This window comes from Anolis carolinensis, chromosome 3 (assembly GCF_035594765.1).
Source record: "Anolis carolinensis isolate JA03-04 chromosome 3, rAnoCar3.1.pri, whole genome shotgun sequence".
Taxonomy (NCBI): domain Eukaryota; kingdom Metazoa; phylum Chordata; class Lepidosauria; order Squamata; family Dactyloidae; genus Anolis; species Anolis carolinensis.
This window is the reverse complement of record NC_085843.1, coordinates 1,479,494-1,505,898: the sequence shown is the minus strand read 5'-3', so window position 1 is coordinate 1,505,898 and position 26,405 is coordinate 1,479,494. Positions and strand designations below refer to the sequence as shown.

Genomic DNA, 26,405 nt, shown 5'->3' with positions numbered 1-26,405 from the left:
ACTTGCACACCGCTTTCCTCACCGCTTATTTACCTCACTTGGACACCGCTTTCCACCTCACTTGTATCCCACTTTCCTCACCGTTTATTTACCTCACTTGTATCCCGCTTTCCTCACCGCTTATTTACCTCACTTGTATCCCGCTTTCCTCACCGCTTATTTACCTCACTTGTATCCCGCTTTCCTCACCACTTATTTACCTCACTTGTATCCCGCTTTCCTCACCGCTTATTCGCTTTCCTCACCGCTTATTTACCTCACTTGGACACCGCTTTCCTCACCGCTTATTTACCTCACTTGGACACCGCTTTCCACCTCACTTGTATCCCGCTTTCCTCACCGCTTATTTACCTCACTTGTATCCCGCTTTCCTCACCGCTTATTCGCTTTCCTCACCGCTTATTTACCTCACTTGGACACCGCTTTCCTCACCGCTTATTTACCTCACTTGGACACCGCTTTCCACCTCACTTGTATCCCACTTTCCTCACCGTTTATTTACCTCTCTTGTATCCCGCTTTCCTCACCGCTTATTTACCTCACTTGTATCCCGCTTTCCTCACCGCTTATTTACCTCACTTGTATCCCGCTTTCCTCACCGCTTATTTACCTCACTTGGACACCGCTTTCCTCACCGCTTATTTACCTCACTTGTATCCCGCTTTCCTCACCGCTTATTCGCTTTCCTCACCGCTTATTTACCTCACTTGGACACCGCTTTCCTCACCGCTTATTTACCTCACTTGTATCCCGCTTTCCTCACCGCTTATTCGCTTTCCTCACCGCTTATTTACCTCACTTGTATCCCGCTTTCCTCACCGCTTATTTACCTCACTTGTATCCCGCTTTCCTCACCGCTTATTCGCTTTCCTCACCGCTTATTCGCTTTCCTCACCGCTTATTCGCTTTCCTCACCGCTTATTTACCTCACTTGTATCCCGCTTTCCTCACCGCTTATTTACCTCACTTGTATCCCGCTTTCCTCACCGCTTATTTACCTCACTTGTATCCCGCTTTCCTCACCGCTTATTTACCTCACTTGGACACCGCTTTCCTCACCGCTTATTTACCTCACTTGTATCCCGCTTTCCTCACCGCTTATTTACCTCACTTGGACACCGCTTTCCTCACCGCTTATTCGCTTTCCTCACCGCTTATTTACCTCACTTGGACACCGCTTTCCTCACCGCTTATTCGCTTTCCTCACCGCTTATTTACCTCACTTGTATCCCGCTTTCCTCACCGCTTATTTACCTCACTTGTATCTCGCTTTCCTCACTGCTTATTTACCTCACTTGGACACCGCTTTCCTCACCGCTTATTTACCTCACTTGTATCTCGCTTTCCTCACTGCTTATTTACCTCACTTGGACACCGCTTTCCTCACCGCTTATTTACCTCACTTGTATCTCGCTTTCCTCACTGCTTATTTACCTCACTTGGACACCGCTTTCCTCACCGCTTATTTACCTCACTTGTATCCCGCTTTCCTCACCGCTTATTTACCTCACTTGGACACCGCTTTCCTCACCGCTTATTTACCTCACTTGTATCCCGCTTTCCTCACCACTTATTTACCTCACTTGTATCCCGCTTTCCTCACCGCTTATTTACCTCACTTGTATCCTGCTTTCCTCACCGCTTATTTACCTCACTTGTATCCCGCTTTCCTCACCGCTTATTTACCTCACTTGTATCTCGCTTTCCTCACCGCTTATTTACCTCACTTGTATCCCGCTTTCCTCACCGCTTATTTACCTCACTTGTATCTCGCTTTCCTCACTGCTTATTTACCTCACTTGGACACCGCTTTCCTCACCGCTTATTTACCTCACTTGTATCCCGCTTTCCTCACCGCTTATTTACCTCACTTGGACACCGCTTTCCTCACCGCTTATTTACCTCACTTGTATCCCGCTTTCCTCACCACTTATTTACCTCACTTGTATCCCGCTTTCCTCACCGCTTATTTACCTCACTTGTATCCTGCTTTCCTCACCGCTTATTTACCTCACTTGTATCCCGCTTTCCTCACCTCTTATTTACCTCACTTGGACACCACTTTCCTCACCACTTATTTACCTCACTTGTATCCTGCTTTCCTCACCCAGCATGGGTTTCCAATGCCTTGCCTGCACAACAATAATGAATACAACTGTCGATTGAATCATGAAAACACCATAACATTGACACTAAAATGTAGAGTTAAACGCATATTAATTTAAGCATTAAAATCACTCATAGATTTACAGGGCCTCTACAAGCAAGGCCCCTGCCTCCTGCTATTATTACTGTTACTATTACTGTACTGTTGTTTCTACTGCTATTGTTATTGCTGCTATTATTATTATTATTACAAAAGGGACTCTGGAAGCTACAACTGCTGCTTTTATAGTTTTTACTGTTATTTATTAATATTACTGTCATTACTGTTATTATTCTATTCTTCTAAAACAAAGGGTGAGCGCCAGGGCTAGTATTGTTATTATTATTACGATTATTACTGTTGTTGTTGTTGTTATTATTATTATTATTACAAAAGGGACTCTGGACGCAACAGCTGCTGCTTTTATTGTTTTTCCAGTTATTAATATTATTGTTATTATTCTATTATATTCTATTATACTAAAGCAATGGTGAGAGCCAGGGCTAGTATTGTTATTACTATTACAGTAGAGTCTCACTTATCCAAGCTTCGCTTATCCAAGCCTCTGGATAATCCAAGCCATTTTTGTAGTCAATGTTTTCAATATATCGTGATATTTTGGTGCTAAATTCGTAAATACAATAATTACAACATAACATTATTGCGTATTGAACTACCTTTTCTGGCAAATTTGTTGTATAACATGAAGTTTTGGTGCTTAATTTGTAAAATCATAACCTAATTCGATGTTTAATAGGCTTTTCTTTAATCCCTCCTTATTATCCAACATATTCGCTTATCCAAGATTCTGCCGGCCCGTTTAGCTTGGATAAGTGAGAGACTACTGTATTACTGTTGCTGTTGTTATTACATTATTATTATTGACACAACAACATTGTATGACACAGCAAACGAGATCTATATGCTGGATTTCATATCACAAAATCACAAGTCAAACACTTCCCAAGTGTCTAGGACTGTGTGAAATATTTTCAGATGATGCGTGCAGATCCCAGTTGTTATTATTATTATTATTATTATTATTATTATTATTATTATTAAAGGACTGAGGCAGTGACATCTCCAGCCCATCTCCTGTTTGGGTATCAGCCAGCATGCCAACACCTTAAATCAAGAAATAGTTTTCTAAGGTCTACAGAGATATACTTGCAGGAACACCTCAGCAAGCAAGAGTCCAAAAGTGGCAGGCAAAAACCCGGAACCTCAATCAGTGGCTGAGGCCAGATGAGAGCCCCCCCCCCCCCCCCGGGCCTCTGAGAGCAAGGCTGAGTCAGGGCTATTATTATTATTATTATTATTATTATTATTATTATTATTATTATTATTATATTAAAAGGGCCTCTAGAAGCAAAGGGGAGAGCCAGGGCTATTATTATTATTACAGTTTCAGATTATTATTATTATTATTATTATTATTATTTCTGTTATTATTGTTATTATTATTTTTATATTAAAGGGTCTCTGGAAGCAAGGATAAGAGCCAGGGCTGCCATTCTTATTCTTATTACTATTATTATATTAAAACAGCCTCTCAACCTGTGGGTTGTTTCCCAGCTATGAGGATTTCTGGGAGCTGAAGGCCAAAACACCTGGGGACACATAGGTTGAGAACCACTGCTACCGTAGAAGCAAGGGTGAGAGCCAGGGCTGCTGTTGTTGTTGTTATATTAACAACAACTGTAGGAGAAAGGGCCTGGAAACTATTAATATTAATAATAATCATAATAATATATTAAAACTGCCTCTTGAAGCAAGGGTGAAAATCAGAACTATTATTATTATTATTATATTATATTAAAACAGCTTCTGGAAAGAAGAGTCTTCAGGAGGACAGACCCAGGAATAATAATAATAATAATGATAATGTTGTTATAAGGGTCTCTGGAAGCAAGGGTCTGCAGGAAGGAGAGAGGGGCCCAAACTTGTTTATTAAAACTGCCTCTTGAAGCAAGGGTGAGAGTCAGAATTATTATTATTATTATTATTATTATTATTATATTAATATTATATTAAAACAGCCTCTGCAAAGAAGAGTCTACAGGAGGACAGGCCCAAGAATAATAATAATAGTAATAATAATAACGTTATATGGGTCTCTGGAAGCAAGGGTATGCATGAAGGAGAGAGGGCCCTAAGACTTGTTGTTGTTGTTGTTGTTGTTGTTGTTAGGGAGGGCTCCTCTCAAGGGGCGGGGCTAGGTGATCCCTGATTGTTCAGATCTCCCCTCCACCCTGGAAACTTACTGGGTTAACTATGGGCAAGTCACACTCTCTCAGCCCCAAGAGGAGGAAAGCCGAGGCAAATCTTGCCCAAGAGAACCCCACGATAGATCAGATTCCCTTAAATGATTTGAAGGCATAGAACAACAACAACAAAAGGATGTCAACCAACAGAATAATAGCACCGTTGTCTTTTCATGAAGAAAGAAGCTTAGTATTATTCATTATTATTCATGAAGGAAGACAATTAAAAGGCTGAAGTCAACCTAGCTGTTCTATTAGCATACATTTCCATACTTGGTGCTCCAGGAAGCAGAATGTTAAATGGCCAATTAACTGAAGGTAACGTTTAGTTAGGACAAAATGTTCAGGATTTTGTTTAGCTTCAAAGCCTCTGGAACAGGCATGGGCAAACTTCGACCCTCCCTCCAAGTGTTTTGGACTACAACTCCTACAATTCCTAACAGCTGGTTTCTACCACTGAGAAAAGTCCAAAACAATTGGAGGGAGGGCCAAAGTTGGTCCATGCATGCTCTGGAATCAAGGGTCTGCAGATGGGGCTATTATTATATTATAATCATGTTATAATAATATTATAGTAATACTATGTTATATTGGGGCCCTGTTGTTGGGAGGCTTCTCTCAAGAGGTGGGTCTAGATGGCCCCTGGGGGCCCCTCCCTCCCCTACTTCCTCTTCCCCGGAACTTCCTCCTTCTGGGGGAAGTTGGAGGGGGAGAGAAAGCTCTTCCTGGCACAACTTCCTCATTCCATGAAGTTCCCAAGGAGACACTTCCCTTTAAGTGTCCCCCCCCCCCTCCTTGCAAGCCAGTCTGTCAATTGGATAGCCTTGCCCCCCCTAGAAATATGTCATCCCTAGGGTCATGCAATCCGACCCCACTCCAAGTGGTCTTGCTCATGTGTTTTGTTGTTGATTCTGTTTCTATCCCATTTTCTTTGTGTATGTGTGTGTGCGTATACGAGGCTTATCCAGAAAGTAGATTACGTTTTGGAATTAAAAATGAACAAAGTATAGTAGAGTCTCACTTATCCAACATAAACGGGCCGGTAGAACGTGGGATAAGCGGATATGTTGGATAATGAGAGATTAAGGAGAAGCCTATTAAACATCAAATTAGGTTATGATTTTACAAATTAAGCACCAAAACATCATGTTATACAACAAATTTGACAGAAAAAGTAGTTCAATATGCAGTAATGCTATGTAGTAATTACTGTATTTATGAATTTAGCACCAAAATATCACGATGTATTGAAAACATTGACTACAAAAATGTGTTGGATAATCCAGAACGTTGGATAAGCGACTTTTGGATAAGTGAGACTCTACTGTATAGGAGAAAACATTTACCATATGCAGTTGAAAGCCACACCCAAATACCACTTCTCAACATAGTCGCCATTCAAATCTAGGCACTTATCATAGCGATGAATGAGCTTGGGGCCGGGCTGTGGCGCAGCTGTTGAGCAGCTGCCTTAAATCACTCTGACCATGAGGTCATGAGTTCGAGGCCAGCCCGTGGCGGGGTGAGCACCCGTCAATTAAAAATAAAAAATAGCCCCTGCTCGTTGCTGACCTAGCAATCCGAAAGATAGTTGCATCTATCAAGTAGGAGATAAGGTACCACTTTAAAGTGGGGAGGCAAGATTAACTAATTTACGACCTGGAATGAGGAAGTGCCGTCAGTGTGGATGATGAAGCAGCTGCTCCCCCCTGTGGCCAGAATCGAACATCCCCTCAGAAGAAGGTTAACTTGCCTCTGCGTGTGTCTCTCAGTCTCTGTTTGATGTGTTTATGGGGATTGAATGTTTGCCCTATGTGTGTTATAATGTGATCCGCCCTGAGTCCCCTTCGGGGTGAGAAGGGCGGAATATAAATACTGTAAATAAATAAATAAATAAATTGGTAACTCCTTCCCCACAAAACTCTGCCGCTTGTGTCCTCAACCAGCCGTTCAACCCTTCTCGCAGCTGCGCATTGTCGCCAAAACGCTGCGTTGAGGACGCAAGCAGCAGAGTTTTGTGGGGAAGAAGTTGCCAAGCTCATTCATCGCTATGATAAGTGCCTAGATTTGATTGGCGACTATGTTGAGAAGTGGTATTTGGGTGTGGCTTTCAACTGCATATGGTAAATGTTTTCTCCTATACTTCGTTCATTTTAAATTCCAAAACGTAATCTACTTTCTGGATAACCCTCGTATATATATATATATATATATATATATATATATGTGTGTGTGTGTGTGTGTGTGTGTGTGTGTGTATACACACACACACACACACACACACACACACATGAAAACATGCATGCATGCATGCATATTTGGTGACTCAAGGTGACTAACAGATTTAAAAACACAGGCCCAGTGCATGTAGTGATGACTATAAAGGGTTAAATACTAATTAAGTATCTTGTATCATGGAGCCTAAAATTATATCAACACAGCACTTAAAAAGCCAGAGAGGCCTCTCTCTTAAAGCCACTTTGCATTTCCTTTTGTGGAGAGAAAAAGCAGGGTATAAATATAATAATCATCATCATCACACAGTCCTAAACACTTGGGAAGTGTTAGACTTGTGATTCTTTGATACGAAATCCAATATATATATTTGGTTTGCTGTTTCATACTCATGTCTTTGTGTCAATAATAATAATAATAGGGAAGAGTCCAATATTTAGGGATGAAACCCAGACAGTTGGACCTAATATGCATGTGTGTTGTGATGCTACCTACATGTAAATAAGTAAATAAATAAATTAATTAATAATAATAACATACCTCTAATATCTTAGGCCCCTGGTAAGTGCCCGATATTTAGACACAGATCCTAGACACTTGGACCTAATGTGCATGTGTGCTGTGATGTTATCTACGTGTAAATAAATAATAACATACCTCTAATATCTTAGGCCCCTGGTGTGTGCCTGATATTCAGAGGCAGATCCCAGACACTTGGACCTAATGTGCAAGTGTGCTGTGATGTTATTATGTACTTGAAATAATAATAATAATAATTAGCCGCTATCAGGACCTCAAGATTGAACTTCAAAGATTCTGGCGGAAACCAGTGCAGGTGGTCCCAGTGGTGATGGGCACACTGGGTGCCGTGCCGAAAGATCTCAGCCGGCATTTGGAAACAATAGACATTGACAAAATTACGATCTGCCAACTGCAAAAGGCCACCCTACTGGGAATCTGCGCGCATCATCCGAAAATACATCACATAGTCCTAGACACTTGGGAAGTGTTCGACTTGTGATTTTGTGATACGAAATCCAGCATATCTATCTTGTTTGCTGTGTCATAAAATATAATAATAATAATACTAATAATGCACACATTATTTGCCGATACATCACACAGTCCTAGACACTTGGGAAGTGTCTGACATGTGGTCCAATACAACAGCCAGCATAGGGATCTTGTTTGCTGTGGACTAATCTTGTTGTTTATCAAATAATAATAATGCAGTGGGTCGCAGCTGCTGCCTTAGCCTTTGGGAATCCATTCAGGTGCAAGGAGGGTTCGAAATGCCAAGTCCAGGCAGGTAGGGGAAGAGGTGGGTGGGCTAGGCTTTCTCCTAATGACCCTTCCCTATTTGGGGGCTTGGGGCTGCACCCGGTCATTCATCCTTCCCCTTCTCTTCCTGTTTGTTTGTGCATCTCTCTATCCAAATGCATGCCGTGTCCACTTTGACACATGACTCCTATTAATCCAGGGCCTCGTGGGAGTCATGGGACTCTAAGCCCCGTGTCCGGTGGAGGGGGGGGGGCTGCCCACTCCTCTTCCGGACAGATGTCCAGCAGGCAGATCAGGCCCTCCTTCTCTCAGGGGATGATGGGGCTCTTCCTGCAGGGCTCCCACAAAGGCGCTTTTGTTGCTGCAGCGGTCTCCAAGGGACTGACAGGTGTCCTGCAGGACTGTCTTACATAATCATTGCCGTTGAGGGAAGAGCCTTGGCCTCTGCAATGCCTTGGCCTGGCGTTTGCCGGCCTTAGCGGAGGCAGGCTGTGTGCATACCCAAATGACTCAAATATACTTATGTTTTTAAATTTTGTATTGCCGTATATACTCGAATATAAGACAACTCGAATATAAGCCGAGGCATCTAATTTTACCACAAAAAAACTGGGAAAACATTGACTCCAGTATAAGCCGAGGGTGGGAAATTTCAGAAATAAAAATAGATACCAGCCTCATTATAATTCTATCCTAATGTTATTAGGCTCCTTTCATCGGGGTATTTTAATCTAATGATTTTATCTTACATTGCTGCTATAGTCCCCCCACCCCCCCCCACACACACACACCTTTGAAGTTGACGGATTTGCATTGGTGGTTGTTTGATATTATTACTGTTATATAAACCTTTGTTTTAACTTCTGATTTATCATCTTCTTGTGTTTTAAACTGTGTATATTGTTTAATGTATTTGTGCTGTTACTTTTGTAACGTTGTGAGCCGCCCCGAGTCCCCACGGGGAGATGGTGGCAGGGTATAAATAAAGTTTTATTATTATTATTATTATTATTATTATTATACCAAAAATTACATTAATTGAGGCATCAGTAGGTTAAATGTTTTTGAATACAGTATCCAAGCCTCGCTTATCCAAGCTTCTGGATTATCCAAGCCATTTTTGTAGTCAATGTTTTCAATATATCGTGATATTCTGGTGCTAAATTCATAAATACAGTAGTTACAACATAAGATTACTGCGTATTGAACTACTTATTCTGTCAAATTTGTTGTATAACATGATGTTTTGGTGCTTAATTTGTAAAATCATAACCTAATTTGATGTTTAATAGGCTTTTCCTTAATCCCTCCTTATTATCCAAGATATTCGCTTATCCAAGGTTCTGCCGGCCCGTTTAGCTTGGATAAGTGAGACTCTACTGTATTTACATCAAGCTCTAATTTAAGATAAGACTGTCCAACTCTGATCAAATCATTATTCTCATCTTCTTCAATGTAATGCGCTTATGTATCCTTTTAATAATAATAGAGTAAAATAATACATGTAATAATAATAATAATAAATAGAGTAAAATAATACATGTAATAATAAATAGAGTAGAATAATAAATGTAATACAAATAAGATCAGAGTGAAATAATAAATATAATAATAATAATAATAATAATAATAATAATAATAAAATGAATGTAATAGTAGGAACAATAATAGAGTACAATAATACATGTAATAATAATAGAGTAAAATAATAAATGTACCAAATATTCTCGAGTATAAGCTGACCCAAATATAAGCCAACCAGGATCCTCAACCTAGTATAAGCCGAGGGAGGCTTTTTTAGTCCTAAAAAAAGGGCTGAAAAACTAGGCTTATAATTGAGTATATACAGTATGTTTTTATTCTGTATTGTTATTTGATTTGCACAAGCTGCTGTTTTAGTGCCCTCTTTTTGGGCATTGAATTTTCCCAATTTTATGTAAGCTGCCTTGAGTCCCCTCGGGTGAGAAAGTCAGAGTAAAAATGCTGTAAATAAATAAATAAGAATCATAATACATTTTATTTATTACCCACTTCTCCTGATGGCTTGAGGTGGGGTACAACACATTCAAAAACAAATGAACATAAAAATACAGTCAATTACTAAAATACATATACATGGAAACGTACACCAAACACAGCTACAGAACTGACATACTGTGGTGATAGAATGCAAACCAACAATAAATTACTAAAGTACATAGGTAAATACACACAAACACACACACACACACCAAACACAGCTACATAATTGAATATAGTGGTAATAGAATGCAAATTAGATCTCACGATAAATACAATAAATTGCTAAATTATGTAAGTAAACACACATACACACACTCACATGGTGTTTTTGTGTGTGTGTGTATGTGTATATATATATACACACAGTTTTGGACTCCAAAACACCTGGAGAACCAAAATTTGCCCAGGCCTGCTCTATAGACGCATACAGAGTTTAGAGGAGACCATTTGTCCAAAACATCTGTCTCTAGGACAATCAAGGAAGCTGCAAAAGCAATGAAAGACTGTTTTCAACCAAGTTTTAGTTAACTCTAGGACAGGGGTCTTCAAACTTTTTAAATGGAGGGCCGATTCACAGTCCCTCAGACTGTTGGGAGGCCAGATTATGATGAAATAGGCCAAAATTAGGATTGTTGTTGCGTGCCTTCGAGTAATTTCACACTTAGTTCAACCCTAAGTCTAATGTTTAGGACAGAGGCCAGGTAGATGACCTTGGAAGGCCACATCTATCCCATGGGCCTTAGTTTGGGGACCCCTGATCTGGACGGTCTCATAAGACCATAGGTAAGCAAAGAGACTTCTAAAGACCATCTAGATGGTTTCATAAGAACATAGGTAAGGAAAGGGACCCTCAAAGGCCATCCAGATGATCTCATAAGCCCATCAGAAGACCATAGGTAAGGAAAGGGACCCTCAAAGACCATCTAGATGGTTTCATAAGACCATAGATAAGGAAAGGGGTCCCCAAAGGCCATCTACACGATCTCATAAGACCACAGGTAAGGAAAGGGATCTCCAAAAGCTATCTAGATGGTCTCATAAGGCCGTAGCTAAGTAAAGAGACCTTCAAAGACCATCTAGATGCTCTCAGAAGGCCATAAGTAAGCAAAGAGACCTCCAAAGACCAGGTAGACTTAGGTCAACCCTAAGTCTAAATTTTAGGCCAGCGGTCAGGTAAATGACTTTGGAGGGCCGCATCCGGCCCACAGGCCTTAGTTTGGGGACCCCTGATCTAGGAAATTGAACTTTTTTATGGTAGGGCCAGGAGCATGATGAGGAACTGAGATCTCTTGTAAGGATGGGTCCGTTATAAGTATGGCATTGGCAGGTTGATCCTGCTCTTTGTTAGCAAATGAAGCACCACCTGTAAGACGTGAGGCTTTTCTTTGAAACAGACGGTGAGATGGCCTGAAAACACGATCATAGATTTTGGACCTAGGCTTCCACTGCGCTCTATTCTGAGATACCTTTGCAGTCATGCGCTAAATGTCAGCATGGGAGATAATAGCTGTTGTATATTAATAAAGAGCCTAGTCCGTGAAAGAGGAACTAATGAGTTTGCAAAGGTCTCTTAATAAGTATGTTTATGTTGTATCCATTCGTTCTGACAGGGAATGTCATGGGCTGGTTGCTCCTGCTGTTTGGTGACAAAGAAAGTACATGGTGCTTTTCCAGCTCTGGGATAATATAGTTGTGTTGTTGTTGTTGTTAAATTTGTCAGGAGAGCTTTGGTTGTGCTTTTCCTGCCTGACAGAAGGCAGTTGGACTGGATGTCCATTGGGGTCTCTTCTGACTCTAGGATTCTGCAAATAGTAGCCCCTGAAAGTCAGTGGGACTTTGCTTTGCAACAGACAGCGAGACGGCCAGAAAAGTTGACCATATCCCAACAGGTTATGGGTCCGGATATGCTTCTAACATGCTCTGTTTGTAGGAGATGCCAAATATTGGGCTGTTGTATAGTTTCTGGGCTGTATGGCCATGGTCTAGCAGCATTTTCAGATGTTCCATCTGATAAAAAGAACAAAAACACACAGACCCCTGTTATCTCTTCCTTTGGAGGCTTTTCTTTGTAGCACTATTTACAAGAACAAGGTTTCTATAACACAAATAAAGTTCTTTATACTTCCTTCTTTGCTTCCACGCTGGGCTTCTTTCTCATGCAGATAAACAGCTTCGCTCTCACAGAGCCTCCTCTCCCATTGAACTTACACAGTAGCTTTACACACAGCAGCCTTCACACATGAGGCCTTCTCACACTGAGGCCTTCTCACACTGAGGCCTTCTCACAGACTGAGGCCTTCACAGAGACCTTCTCAGCTACAGGCACAACTGCTTATATTGAACTGCAGCTTTTTCTGAGTCATTGCATCCATTTAACCTTTTCAGTGATTGACCCACATTTTTGTAATTAAAAATACCTAGTTATTTTTAATATTTCTGACCACTACGACTATTTATTATAATCAAACCTATTCTTCATACTACTGCTATTTATTAATCAAGTGAAATCAGGTCTTTGTTCCTTTTCCCCTTCACTTGGGCAATATTATTGAGATGGACGGCTGTAAGTGCTGGGCCCATAACCCTTGTTGATGTGGATGATGGATGTGAGGCAGATATACGGAGACACTTACAGCCGTCCGTCTCAATAAATATGTCAGATATTTATTGAGCCTGACACCCCTCACTGTCTTCCATCCTTCCTTCCTTCCACCAGCTGGAGATGGGAGTGGAGCACATCCGTCGGCTGGCTGTGGCTACCTGTGAGCGCCTGCGCCTGGCCCGCCCGGAGGTCTGCCAGGAGATCGTGGGCCTCTTTGAGCACGACCTGCTCACCGCCTGGATCCGCTCCATCCTGCGCCCGGCCGAGATCTGCGGCCTCCTGGTGGGCACTGACTGTGGACACTGGGACATCTACTCCGACTGGAACGTCACCCTGCCGGACACCCCAAAACCTCCCGTGAATCCGCCACGTCCCCCGCCCCCCGGGGCCCCCTCCGCCAGGATCCTCTTCCTGACCGACCTGCACTGGGACCGGGGCTACCTCCCGGGCAGTGATGCCACCTGCAAGGACCCCCTCTGCTGCCGGGGAGGGGTCAACAGCAGCAGTAGGGATCCCAGGGCTGGCTTCTGGGGCAGCTACAGCAACTGCGACCTGCCGCTTCACACACTGGAGAACCTGCTGCAGCACCTGAGCCGGGGGGGCCCTTCGGGCGGGGGGCCCTTCGACCTGGTCTACTGGACAGGAGACATACCGGCACACAACGTCTGGGAGCAGAGCCGTGGGGACCAGCTCGAGGCCCTGCGCACCGTCTCCGCCCTCGTCCAGAAGCACCTGGGGCCACTGCCCGTCTACCCAGCCGTGGGCAACCACGAGTCGGTGCCCGTCAACTCCTTCCCGCCGCCCTTCGTGCCGGGGAACCAGTCCTCCGCGTGGCTCTACGACGCCATGGCTGATGCGTGGGCTCCCTGGCTGCCCCCAGATGCCCTGGAGACCCTCAGGTGTGTGTGTGTGGCGGGGGTGAGGCTCCCATTTGGGGAGGGGGCTGCACTTTTGGAAATAACTGCACCCACTCTCTGGGCACATAACCCTTTGGAAACATGGCAATCATAACCTTATTGAACAGGGAAAACGATGTCACATCCGTTTGGCAAATGTGAACCTCCATGAACATGTGGAGACCACCTTTTGAAAACCACTAGACAAGAAAAGCATGACCTTGTTAGTAGTCAACCTTTGAATTGATATTTACAAGCATTCATCTAATGTCACACAGGGAACTCAGCTGTTAAACTGAAAAGCCATGTCTTTGGACTGCCAAGGACTACAAAAATATATTTGGTTAGCAGAGGATGGTTGTTTGTTTGAAGTTGCAGTTGCCCAAAAGATATACACCCTCTGGAAACCTCTTAGTTTAAAATATGCAGTCAGAGATAAAAACGAAGTCTTATTTGAGAAATAACATATCTTGTTTACTCACAAGCATCTTGTATTAATTCACCTTGGAGGCACATTTCTTATTAAAGTTCAGTTATAGATAGGATGTAGTTCTCTCTGTGTGTTGAGTACACAGGGCATCATTCTTAATAGTACCACAAAAACAAAGTTTCCGGAGTAGAACAACCACTTTCAGAGTAAGGGTTTCACTTTTTATCAGGAAATAACACTTTCAAACCAGGAACAGAACATTTTTCAAATTGTGTTACATTGTGTAATTGCATTACATAGTGGAATTGGTCAGATTCTATAGATGATGTGTCTTTTGAAAGTGTATGTGTATATCTGTAATATATATATTTATATGTGTGTGTGTGTATGTGGATATGTGTATATTGGTGTGTATGTTTGTGTATGTATATATGTTTGTGTGTGTGTATGTGTATATGTGTGTGTGTGTGTGTGTGTGTGTATATGTGTATGTATATATGGTTATGTGTATGTATATATATGTGTGTGTGTATATATATGTGTATGTATATATGGGTGTGTGGATATACGTTTGTATATATTGGTATGTCTATGTATGTATGTATATATGGGTATGTTTGTATGCCTATATATGTGTGTGTATGTGTATATGGGTATGTGTATATGTGTGTGTATACATGTGTGTATACATGTGTATGTGTTTTTCTTTGTGTTTGTATCTATACATATGTGTGTGTATATGCACATGCGTATATATATATGTGTGTTTGTGTATATGTGTACGGAGAGGGACTCAATGCCCCCTGGGGGCCCCTTGTAGTGATGCTCCCCTTCTTCTTCCTCTGCAGGGTGGGGGGCTTCTACACGCTCCCGGTGCTCCCCGGCCTGCGCCTGGTCTCCCTCAACATGAACTTCTGCTCCGAGGCCAACTTCTGGCTCCTCATCAACGCCACCGATCCGGCCGGGCAGCTCCAGTGGCTGGTGGGCGTCCTGCAGAGGGCAGAAGAGATCGGAGAGAAGGTCAGGGGCCGCCCGGGGGAGGGGGTGGGGGCGGTCAGCATCCCACTTTGGAAGGTGGGGGGGCTAGGATCACCCTTCCCTCCCGCCCACACTCACCTGTGCTCTTCTTGGCCCCAGGTCCACATCATCGGCCACATCCCCCCTGCCCACTGCCTGCGCTGCTGGAGCTGGAACTACTACCGCATCATCAACAGGTGAGGAGACTTGGACCTGAATGGGGCTCAAGGGGGAAGGTTGGCTCCGCATCTGGCAGATGGACCTCTGCAGACCTTCCTGAGACCTGCTTCTGGGTGGGACACGCAGCACATGACCCCCACCTTCCTTGCATTGCCATCATACATGGTCATTCTCCTTGCAGGTTCGAGAGCACTGTGGCCGGCCAGTTCTTTGGCCACACGCACGTGGATGAGTTTGAGATGTTCTACGATGAGGAGACCCTCTCCCGCCCGGTGGGCATCGCCTTCGTGGCCCCCAGCGTCACCACCTTCATCGCCCTCAACCCAGGTGAGCTGCGCCCCCTCCCCTCCCACCCACAAGGTGTGCTGGGAGTTGTAGTTCCCTCCCTTGGATGCCTTCTTCCTGGTTGGTATCTCTAGCAGAGCAGCGTAGTTAGTCTATGAGCTTATGTCTGGAAACAGGAGAGGAAATATTCAGTGTGATGCTTTGGAGGGGTTCAGAAAAGGTAAAAAGAGTAGATGGACAAAGGAAAGTTATTTGACTTTGGTAGAAGAGTCCCTTATGCAGAGAGAGGGAGGCCTGATGGGGCTTCTTCCTCAAACAAAAGAGGAATAAAGTCTCCTTGTGGACAGAAAAAAGTGGGGCATCATAATCATAATAAACATCAGGTTGCTCTGAGTTGTTTGGGCTGTATGGCCATATTCCAGTTACATTATCTCCTGATGTTTCGCCTGCATCTTTGGCTAATGGCATCCTCAGAGGTTTTGTTGGCAGTGAGGCAAGTGGAGAGTGTACAGTGTTCCCTCACTTATCACGGGGGTTACGTTCCAGGACCACCCACGAAAAGTGAAAATCTGCGAAGTAGGGACACTATATTTGTGTTGTTTACAATCTCACGAAGCTGCTTCCGCCTCCTTTTCTCTCCCTTCAGCTTCCTTCCTTCCGTCCTTCCTTCCTTCCTTCCTTCCTTCCTTCCTTCCTTCCTTCCTTCCTTCCTTCCTTCCTTCCTTCCTTCCACGACTTCTTAGGAAGGAAGAAGAACGAGAGAGGAAGGAAGGAAAAATCGTAATTTATTATGGTTTATTATATTCTTTTAGTGCTTATTGAAAAACCGCGAAACAGCAATCCGCAAAAGTGAACCGCAAAGTAGTGAGGGAAAACTGTATATCCCTGTGGAATGATGTCCAGGGTGGGAGAAAGAACCCTTGCCTGTTTGAAGCAAGTGTGAATGTTGCAATTAGCAAGTTTGAATAGCATTGAGTAGCCATGAAGTTTGCAAAGTCAATCAGTGAGGGTATCTGCATAGAAGTGGCCTGGCTATTATTTGAGAACACAGAAATGCTGGACCGCTCTGACAACCACCATGTCAAACTACACAGAGAGAGAAGCCATTGAAATACCCGTTTCTGAGTTGCGCTCTTTAACACTTCACGAACAGAGGATGCCTCCAGGCAACATAGGCAAGGCTACCTCTGTGCCAGGCATGGGCCAACTTCGGCCCTCTAGGTGTTTTGGACTTCAACTCCCACAATTCCTAACACCCTATGCAGATGCCTTGAGTTCCATAAATCTAGGTAACAGGCACAAACAAGGCATTTGCCACGGGGCTCCCTCTGCTTGATTGTTCTATATATACCAGGCATGGGCCAACCTACTAGCTGTTAGAAATTGTGGGAATTGAAGTCCAAAACACCCGAAGGGAGGGCCAAAGTTGGCCCACGCCTGGTATATACATACAAGCGAGGATGCTTTCCCACCTCCAGGCTTGGGGCATAGTGTGGCCTTACAATGTCATTTATTTATTTATTTATTTGTTTACTTACCACACTTGTACACCGCCCTTCTCAACCCTGAGAATTAAAACATCTAAAAACAATTACATCAATTATTAAAATCACACCATTATTTTTTGTTTTCATCATTAAAGTAATAAACTGTCAATAGATATATTTATAAACTGCATTTAATACAGACTGAATGCATTTAGCATGCAGAAACACATACATAGGTCCGGGAAACAAAATATTATTAATTCAGGTTTCATATACCTGGAATAGCAGCTGGCCTGAACCAGTGAGAAGTCATGCATAGCAAGCATCTTTGGGAAGGCAAAAATTTGCCATACGTTCAGGCCTCAACACACTAAATATCTTAAATCACGATATAAATTGTGCTTTCCTCCAGATGTTGGGCATATAGCCAGTGGTACGTAATGCTGGAATGTGCATTCTAGCATCTGGAGGCCTCATCCCATCTAAATCAGTTTAACTTCCAATTGGAGCAGACTCAGTAAGTCAGTGAGAGAGTGAAAAGTCATTAATAGTTCCATTGACTAAAGGGGTCTACTCTAAATGGAACTTCAGTTTAGCACTTCAGTTTAGACCATAATACTTTGTGATATATTGGGTTAAATCCACACAGCCATGCTCATAAGAAGCCAACTGAAGTCAAAGGGACTTCCTTAAATGCCAATAGGCCCTATAGAAGTGTGGCTCTATCTGGGCCTAAGCCATTAAACGTAGTGACAGCAGTCCTTTCTTTTCCCCAAAAGTCATGGATTTGAATGACGGAGATCTCTAACCTTTCTGACCTCTCTCTGACAACTCTCCCTCCCTCCCGCCCCTCACAGGCTACCGTGTCTACGAGGTGGACGGTCCCTACCCAGGCGGCTCCTTCTTAGTGCTGGACCACGAGACCTTCATCCTGAATCTGACGGAGGCCAACACCCCGGGGTTGCGGCCGGAGTGGCGCAGGCTCTACGGGGCCCGAGAGGCCTACGGCCTGCGCACCGCCTTCCCTTCTGAGTGGGAACAGCTGCTGAAGCGCTTTGAGGCCGAGGAGCCGCTCTTCCAGCGCTTCTGGTTCCTGATGTACAAGGGCCACCCGCCCCGCGAGCCCTGCGAGGCGCCCTGCAAGGCAGCCCTACTCTGTGCCCTCCGCACCGGCCGCGCCGACGACCCCCAGCTCTGCCCCACGCAGGCCCAGGCCCTCCCCTTCCCCCAGATCCAGGCCCTTTGGAGGGGCAAGCGCTTTTGCTAGCCGGACACGGGCCACGTTGACCCATGCTCGGGACACTGGAGGAGGGACTTGTGGGATGCAGAGCCGCCTCGCTTTGCTGGAACTTGAGTCACTGTCTTCTCGACCTCGATTCACAACCTTGCAAAAGATTTTGGGACAAGAGAGCGTTACTCAGGCCGAATGGCAGTTCGGGGTGCCGAGAACCCCCCAAAGAAGGAGGGCTGTGGAAGCATCGGACCATTCCTCTGACCTGGCTTCAAATGCAAGGGAGGTGGGGCTAATCTCAGCTGATAGCCCCCTCCTCCCATTTTATTCCACAGGTCGTGGCCTCCAGCTCTGCACGAAAGCACCCCTTGAAGAGGAGCAGAGAAAGGAGCTATAGCAGCTCGCAATCCCATTGTTTTTGCCTTGCTAGCCCTTCAAAGACAATACCCCCCCCCCCAATATCCCAGGGCTTTCTGGCTCCTTCGTAGCATCATCAGAAGAAAAGGGTGACCAGAGGGACATGCAGCACTTCATGGACATCACTCCTCTCCTAGAAGCATCCCTTGTCCTTGGGAGTGACCAGGGCCGGAGGAAGGCCTAGGTGGGGGGCCAAGGGGCAGCCCCTCCTTATTTATTAGCTGTTGCGGGGAGGGGGTTGCACACCCAAGGCCCACTTCCCCCATATTTCACCTGCCCCTCGTTTGCAATAAAGGCCTTTTTGATTCTGCCTCAACGGAACAGATTCTCTCTTCTTTGTTCAGAGTTGATTGCCGGGCCCCTTGCAGACCCACCAACCCCAGATGCCCCCGATGGGAGCAGGAAACATAAAGTGGATTTGACAAGAAGTTAGAATGAGTTAAAGAAAAAGGAGAAAGGAGCAAGACGGAGCCAAAAGGAGTAAGAAGAGTGAAGGTGTTTGGGAAAAGAAAGCATTGCCAAGTGTTGTGAGGACAAGATATTTGGGTGAGAAAAATTTTGCGCAGAAAAACTCTTCAAAAAACACAAAGATTGCTTAGGAACAGAAAGACACACAGGTGTTGAGCTGAAGGAGAAGCTGAGGGGGGAATTACAGACAGGAAAGGGGAGAAAAGAGATGTTTTGCTCTCATGTGTGGGCATGGTAGTATTTGCACCAATTTAGGACTATAAAACCCATGCTTCAGAAACAGCCAAATGTGGCACTTCAATGACTTGATGGAAAACCACCCCTTAGTTCTTCTGCACAGCAAACTACTGTATGTTAATCTCCTCGTTTCTAGTCTTTGATTGGGAAGTAGAGCAGGCATACGCAAACTTCGGCCCCCCAGATGTTTTGGACTTCAACTCACACAATTCCTAACAGTCTAATAATACAGTAGAGTTATCCGACCTACCGTATTATCCGACGTGCTTGCCGGAGGGACGAGCTTCCTCCCTCCAGCGAGCACCCGGTTTAGGGAAGCCCAGTTATACCGGGCTTCCCTAAACCGGGTGCTCGCTGGAGGGAGGAAGCTTGTTCCTTCAGCAAGCACACGGCTTCCCTGGAGGAATAATAGGGCCTCCCTATTATTCGAAAGTCCCAGTTATCCAACATTCCACCCATCCATTTATGTCGGATAACCAGAACTCTACTGTAATAATATCCTTTATTTATATTCGTGCTATCTCCCCGAAGATTACAGAACACATATGCGGCAAACCTTCAATGCCATTATACAATTAACAAGAACAGACAATTCACAGACAGAGGTAAAGGCTTCCCTCATCTTTTCCATTTCCGGCATCTGGAGGTTGTGCTCGACTCCAGCCACAGGGGGGTGATGTCAATCCATCTTCCATGCCGAGGAACTTTGTCGTCCTTAGAGGTCCTCCTGATCAATTTGCCAGCCTGTCCTTATGGGCACCTTTCATTACCATATCCCCACTTAAAGCAGTACCTGTTTATCTACTCAACATTTCTATTTTCGATCTGCTAGTTGGGCAGGGAGTTGCGGCCGACGGCAGGTGCTCACCCCGACCCGGGCTTGAACTGCCGACCTTTCGATGGGCAGGATTTTCTGCAGCTAGCAGTTTAACCCACTGTGCTAAGCCCAGCCCCGACCAAATTATGGGATTTGAAGTGCAAAACAAAAACACCTGGAAGGCTGGAATTCGCCCATGCCTGTGTCAGGGTATTGTGAATTGTGTGAAATGTTAAAATCAGTCTGGGTTGTTAGAAATGCCTTCTGTGTTAGTTTTCGGCAAGGCATTTCAGTAGTTATGGAGTTAATGGGAACCTGCTATGATTGACGTATCACAGGACCAATGAGGTCAAGTTTGTTTGACCGGGACTTCCTTCTTGGTCTGTGGAATGCAGGGGAGTGTCTGTCTGTGTGTGTGTTCGGCGTGAGCATTTCGCTGGAGATGGACAATGAATGCTATGCTCCGAAGCCGGGAAATGTAACTGTAAATATGTAAATAAAGTTTAACAACAGTTGGATTTACAACTGAACCCTTCGCCTGCTGGCCTCCAGCAGGCGAAGGGTTCAGTTGCAAATCCAACTGTTGTTAAACTTTATTTACATATTTACAGTTACAGCCTGAACTACAAATATTGGGGCCCTGTGCATCAACCCCTTCCCCATGTAGAGCAACGAGGCCCCTTTCCAACCACGGGGGACAGTGAGGGCCTTCCCCCTCTTGTTGACAAGACCCACCCCCCAAGTGGAAATAAGGAACAGCCCCATTGCTCCCCACACTGTTGTCAAGCCACAAAACCATCAGACTCAATGGGAACAGAGTTTATTAATGAATTTAGTACAACACAGAGCTCTCTTCTGCCCTCCTCCCCACCTGCAAGGCCTCAGTCCTTTTATTTGGGGCGGGGGCAAGGCTGGCCAGTGCCTAGACACAGCCCCCGCCCCCAACCGGCAATGGTCTCATCGACAGCAGCAACATCAGCTTCTCCCCCTCAAATTCAGTTAGACTAAATGACGTTGTGGGGGGGGGGGAGGGGAGACCCCCCCAAACTCTTCCCTTGCCCCCTCCCCTCCTTTCTTCCCTCCCCTCCAGCAGCTCCAAAAAGGGAGAGGACACAGTCATTCCTGCCTCACTCGCTCTGCATAAATACACACCTTGCACACTTGCTTTCACCGAAGGGGGGACATGGGGGGGAGCTGTGGTCCGGTGGGGGGGGGAGGTGGGCGTATGGAGGAGGGGTCTCTGAGGGGGTCCCCAGAGGGGTCGGGGGTCACGGCGTCTGGGCGCCCCCCTGGCGCTTGGGCTTGAGGGTCCCCAGCAGGGTCTGGACGCCCTTCCGGACGGAGGAGCCCACGCGGCGGGCCACGGAGTCCGCGGCCGGAGGGGCCGGGAGGCAGGACGAGGAGGAGGACGAGGAAGGGCTGGTGGAGGCCTGCGGGCGCGCGTCCAGGCACTTCTGGTAGCGGAGCTGCGGAGGAAGAGGAGCCGTCAACACGGCACTCTCAAGACAAGGCAAGGTGTAATCGTGGTAGAAGCAGGGAATGGGCAAATTTGGGCCCTCCGGTGGTTTTGGACTCCCAACTCCCACAATCCCTAACAGCCAGTATTGCACGACAAGGGGTTGTGCGATAGTGATTAGAATGTGGAAGGATGGGTGTTGTTGTAATCCTACATGCCACCATGATATATGATAGAAGGTTTGAATGAATTGTATGAAAGGTGAATGAATGACAGCTAACCATTTTGGACCACTGAACTGCTGAACCGTAAATAAAAGCTGCTGAGCGGCCAACACTACCCTGTTTCCCTGAAAATAAGACATCCCCGGAAAGTAAGACCTAGTAGAGGTTTTGCCGAATTGCTAAATATAAGGCCTCCCCCAAAAGTAAGACCTAGCAAAGTTTTTGTTTGGATGCATGCCCGCCGAACAGAACACTAGAGCATGCAGGATCGGTAAATGTACGTACCATAGAATGTTAGTAATAAGAAATTCTTGACAGGATTCAGTTTGTCTGGTTATGCTGGTTTGTGATTACAACTACCGTACAGTATATAATGTTCATTTTTTGTTCAACAATAAATGTGAATTCTTCTTCATGGAAAAATAATACATCCCCTGAAAATAAGACCTAGCGCATCTTTGGGAGCAAAAATTAATATAAGACACTGTCTTATTTTCAGGGAAACGCGGTAGTAAGAACTATGACAATGATTAACTGTTTACATCTCTCAGCATTTGCTGACTTGATGAACTTTTTGTGAATGTATTATGTGTAGTTTGAAATTTGTACTTATAGTTTAAAGGTAACTGACAGCGTGTGTCTGTAATGCAACATGTAATCCAGTAATGTAAAAGTTAACTGCACAGAGTAGAGATTTATGGCTAGAGGGAAACAGTGAAATATTTCCGGTACATAACAGGACATTTCGTCATGTTGTGGAATGTGGGAGGAGACAGTGCTTCCCATGCGGTGACTGAAAGAGGTCGGATGCACAAATGCTAAGCTCCGGCAAAACTATGTAAATATTGTACAAACTGCAATAAAAGTAAAAGTTTCAGCTAACAGCTGGGAAATCTGGAAAATCTGGATTTATTTCTGTGCAACTAAGAAGATTGTCAGATCGTCAGAGAAGGAGGTAAATTGAGACAGGAGGTGATTGAGTCTCAATTTAGCCATTTCTTAATACTTTTGGGGGGAAACAACATGTTTACATTAATCACAGGCAATGGCTCTTTTAAGTTAAGGAAATGTTTACAATGTTAAGAAAGAAGTCATCTGTATCTACTGGCCACAGGAAGTTATCTACTGGCCACAGATGCAGGTGAAACATCAGGATAAAATGCTGCTAGAACACATTGACCAAGCAGCCCAAAAAACATACACCACTGCATACAGAAAAGACCCGAGTGACCACGAAGGCCCGTGTCTCTGTTGGATTTTGGCTGTGTGTATATGAAATGTAAATCAAGTGTTTCTGCTGTTTTGCAAGTGTGTTTCAGCAATGAAACAGTTAACAGCAGGCCAGTTTGACTGACAGCCTGCCGTGACCTATGAGGCATGATTTCCGGCCTTGGAGGTCGGAACTTCCTTCAGACTAAGGAATGTGCCTTCTTATCTCCGTTGAGCTGTGTGTGCCGAGCCGAGAGGCAAAGGGAAAATGCCAGCTTCTAGCGATGGACTTTGCTGTTATGTAAATATATCTCTGTAAATATTAAATAGATTTTTGAACTCCAGACTGCAGATGTCTTTGAGTCTGACTTTGGAGGAATTGGTGAGGGCAGAAAATTCACCAATTCATCAGGGTGCTGGTCCGGAGCATGATTGATCGATGGTGTTTGAGAAGAAACCCACCCATCACGCACCCTGACCCCTGGCACTGATCTTGGCAGTCTCCATCCCCCCCCCCCCCCACTCACCATGCATGCGGCCTGGACGGCCTCGCTCAGCCCGGCGGCGTTGGGCTCGCACCAGACCATGTGGCAGCGGAAGTCCCCGGGGGCGGTGGCCATGATGAAGGCGAAGGAGCGGACGTCCCTCCCGATGCCCATGAAGGACAGGAAGCGCACCCGGCACTCGCACAGCACCGCCTCCGTCTGCGGGGTCATGGGGGGGGGGGCAAAGAGAGGTCAAGGGGGGTCACGACCTGCAAAAGCCCCTCCCTCCCTCCCTCCCCCATCTCTGCCTTAAATTCATAACATTGACGATGACCCTCTCCCTTCTTTCAGCGACATTTCATTTGAAACTTGAGAGCAAAACATAAATGTAAGTGCATTCAAAATAAAAACATTCCTGCAGAACTAGATGCTCTGAGTACTGTTTTGAGAGAGGAAAGTGGTATAAATATAAATTAAATATAATGATAATGGTTATAATAATAATGATCAATAATAACAGTAATTTCAGTAAAAATAATTATTATTCAATAAAATTAATTTCAGTAATAGTAATTATTCAATAATAATAGTAATTTCATAATAGTAATAGTAATTGTTTCAGTAAATAGTAATAGTTATTATTATTCAATAATATTAATTTTTAATATTACAGTAGAGTCTCGCTTATCCAACATAAATGGGCTGGCAGAATGTTGGATAAGCGAATATGTTGGATAATAAGGAGAGATTAATGAAAAGCCTATTAAACATCAAATTAGGTTATGATTTTACAAATTAAGCACCAAAACATCATGTTATACAACAAATTTGACAGAAAAAGTAGTTCAATACACAGTAATGCTGTGTAGTAATTACTGTATTTACAAATTTAGCACCAAGATATCACGATGTATTGAAAATATTGCCTACAAAAATGCGTTGGATAATCCAGAATGTTGGATAAGTGAGTGTTGGATAAGTGAGACTCTACTGTACTACTACTACTACTATTACTACTAAGAATAGAATTATAGTGGGTGGGGATTACTGCTGCGGATGGTGGACACCCTTCTATTGTTGTTGTTGTTTATACCCCACTCTCTCTCTCCCAAGGGGGACTCCTTCCCCACCCAAATTTGGAGTGAGGTCAAAGAAGGAGGTGCCTGTCAATGTGAGATTTGTGTAATGAGAGTGTTGAAATGTAATTTGTGCCATGCTTGTATTGCAGTCAGACTGCATCATCCAGAGTGTGTGATAGTGTGTAAAGCAGGGGTCCCCAAACTAAGGCCCGGGGGCCGGATGTGACCCTCCGAGGTCTCTTACCTGGCCCCCGCCCTCAGTTTTATAATATAATATATTGTATATACATATATTGATAATAATATTACAATGTAATACAATATAACACTGATAATATACCATATAATAATATTAATTATATATTCTATATTACATATAATATTACTAATAATATTACAGTATAGTGGTATAGATCATTATAGTAATATATAATGCTAATATTGTGCTATGCTAATAATATAATATATTGTATGTACATATAATATTGATAATAATATTATAATGTAATACAATATAACACTAATAATAATACCATATAATAATATTAATTATATATTCTATATTACATATAATATTACTAATAATATTACAGTATAGTGGTATAGTTCAATATAGTAATATATAATGCTAATATTGTGCTATGCTAATAATATAATATATTGTATGTACATATAATATTGATAATAATATTATAATGTAGTACAATATAACACTAATAATATACCATATAATAATATTAATTATATATTTTATATTACATATAATATTACTAATAATATTACGGCATAGTGGTATAGTTCAATATAATAATATATAATGCTAATATTGTGCTATGCTCATAATATAATATATTGTATGTACATATAATATTGATAATAATATTATAATGTAGTACAATATAACACTAATAATATACCATATAATAATATTAATTATATATTCTATATTACATATAATATTACTAATAATATTACAGTATAGTGGTATAGATCATTATAGTAATATATAATGCTAATATTGTGCTATGCTAATAATATAATATATTGTATGTACATATAATTTGTAAGCCACTCCGAGTCCCCTTTGGGGTGAGAAGGGTGTGATACAAATGTAGTAAATAAATGCAGTAAATAATTAATAAATAAATAAATAAATAAATAAATTTTAGACTTAGGCTCGCCCAAAGTCTGAAATGACTTGAAGGCACACAACAACAACAACAACAACAACCCTAATTAACTTGACTATCTCATTGGCCAGAAGCAGGGCCACATTTCCCATTGAAATCCTGATAAATGTATGTTGGTTAAAATTGTTTTTATTTTTAAATATTGTAGTTTTTTCGTTGTTGTTGTTGTTGTTTTTGCACTACAAATGAGACATATGCAGTGTGCATTGGAATTTGTTTGTATTTTTTTTTTCCAAATGATAATCCGGCCCCTCAACAGTCAGAAGGATTGTGGACCGGCCCTCGGCTTAAAAAGTTTGGGGACCCCTGATGTAAAGAGTTAATCACTAATGAGCTATGATGACCTTGGTGTGTGGCTGGAACTAGGGAGCATCCAGACACAAGAGAATGTGCATATCTATTGCATCAGTTCAGTCTGTCTTGAGTTTGAGTTGAGTTTGAGATCTGTTGGAGAACAGATCAGTCCTGTGTTTGTTTGTCATCTGCAAGACTCTGTTTGTGCTGTTTACTGCTCCACTCAGTAAAGCTTTGTATATTGCTTTTACTGACGCCTCGAAGTGTCGCTTCATTCTGCGCTCCACTGCTTTTCCTACTACTACCGCTGCGCTGCAATACTCTGACAGTGCCAAGTGTGTGGTGTGCGTTTGTGTGTGTTCATATTCTGCTTTCCTTCCTAAAATGAGATTCAAATTGGCACAGAAAATGGGATGTATAAATATAAATATAGATATAAATATAGACATGTGA

General features: G+C 43.5%; 2 protein-coding genes across 2 annotated transcripts in view; one reads left to right on the top strand and one right to left on the bottom strand.

Moving 5' to 3' along the window:
• Positions 1 to 18,809, top strand: part of smpd1 (sphingomyelin phosphodiesterase 1) — a 20,551-nt gene extending 1,742 nt beyond the window's left edge. The window contains exons 2-6 of the mRNA XM_062974354.1: positions 12,665 to 13,449; positions 14,725 to 14,896; positions 15,014 to 15,090; positions 15,255 to 15,400; positions 17,703 to 18,809. Coding sequence (XP_062830424.1) covers positions 12,665 to 13,449; positions 14,725 to 14,896; positions 15,014 to 15,090; positions 15,255 to 15,400; positions 17,703 to 18,112 — 1,590 coding nt within the window. The 3' untranslated portion in view covers positions 18,113 to 18,809. The remainder of the gene's footprint in view (positions 1 to 12,664; positions 13,450 to 14,724; positions 14,897 to 15,013; positions 15,091 to 15,254; positions 15,401 to 17,702) is intronic.
• Positions 18,810 to 20,819: 2,010 nt separating this feature from the next.
• The window catches only part of apbb1 (amyloid beta precursor protein binding family B member 1), a 49,228-nt gene continuing 43,642 nt past the window's right edge, over positions 20,820 to 26,405 (bottom strand). The window contains exons 14-15 of the mRNA XM_062974353.1: positions 23,432 to 23,608; positions 20,820 to 21,481 (exon numbers count right to left, since the gene is read on the bottom strand). Of these exons, the coding sequence (XP_062830423.1) occupies positions 21,284 to 21,481; positions 23,432 to 23,608 (375 nt within the window). The 3' untranslated portion in view covers positions 20,820 to 21,283. The remainder of the gene's footprint in view (positions 21,482 to 23,431; positions 23,609 to 26,405) is intronic.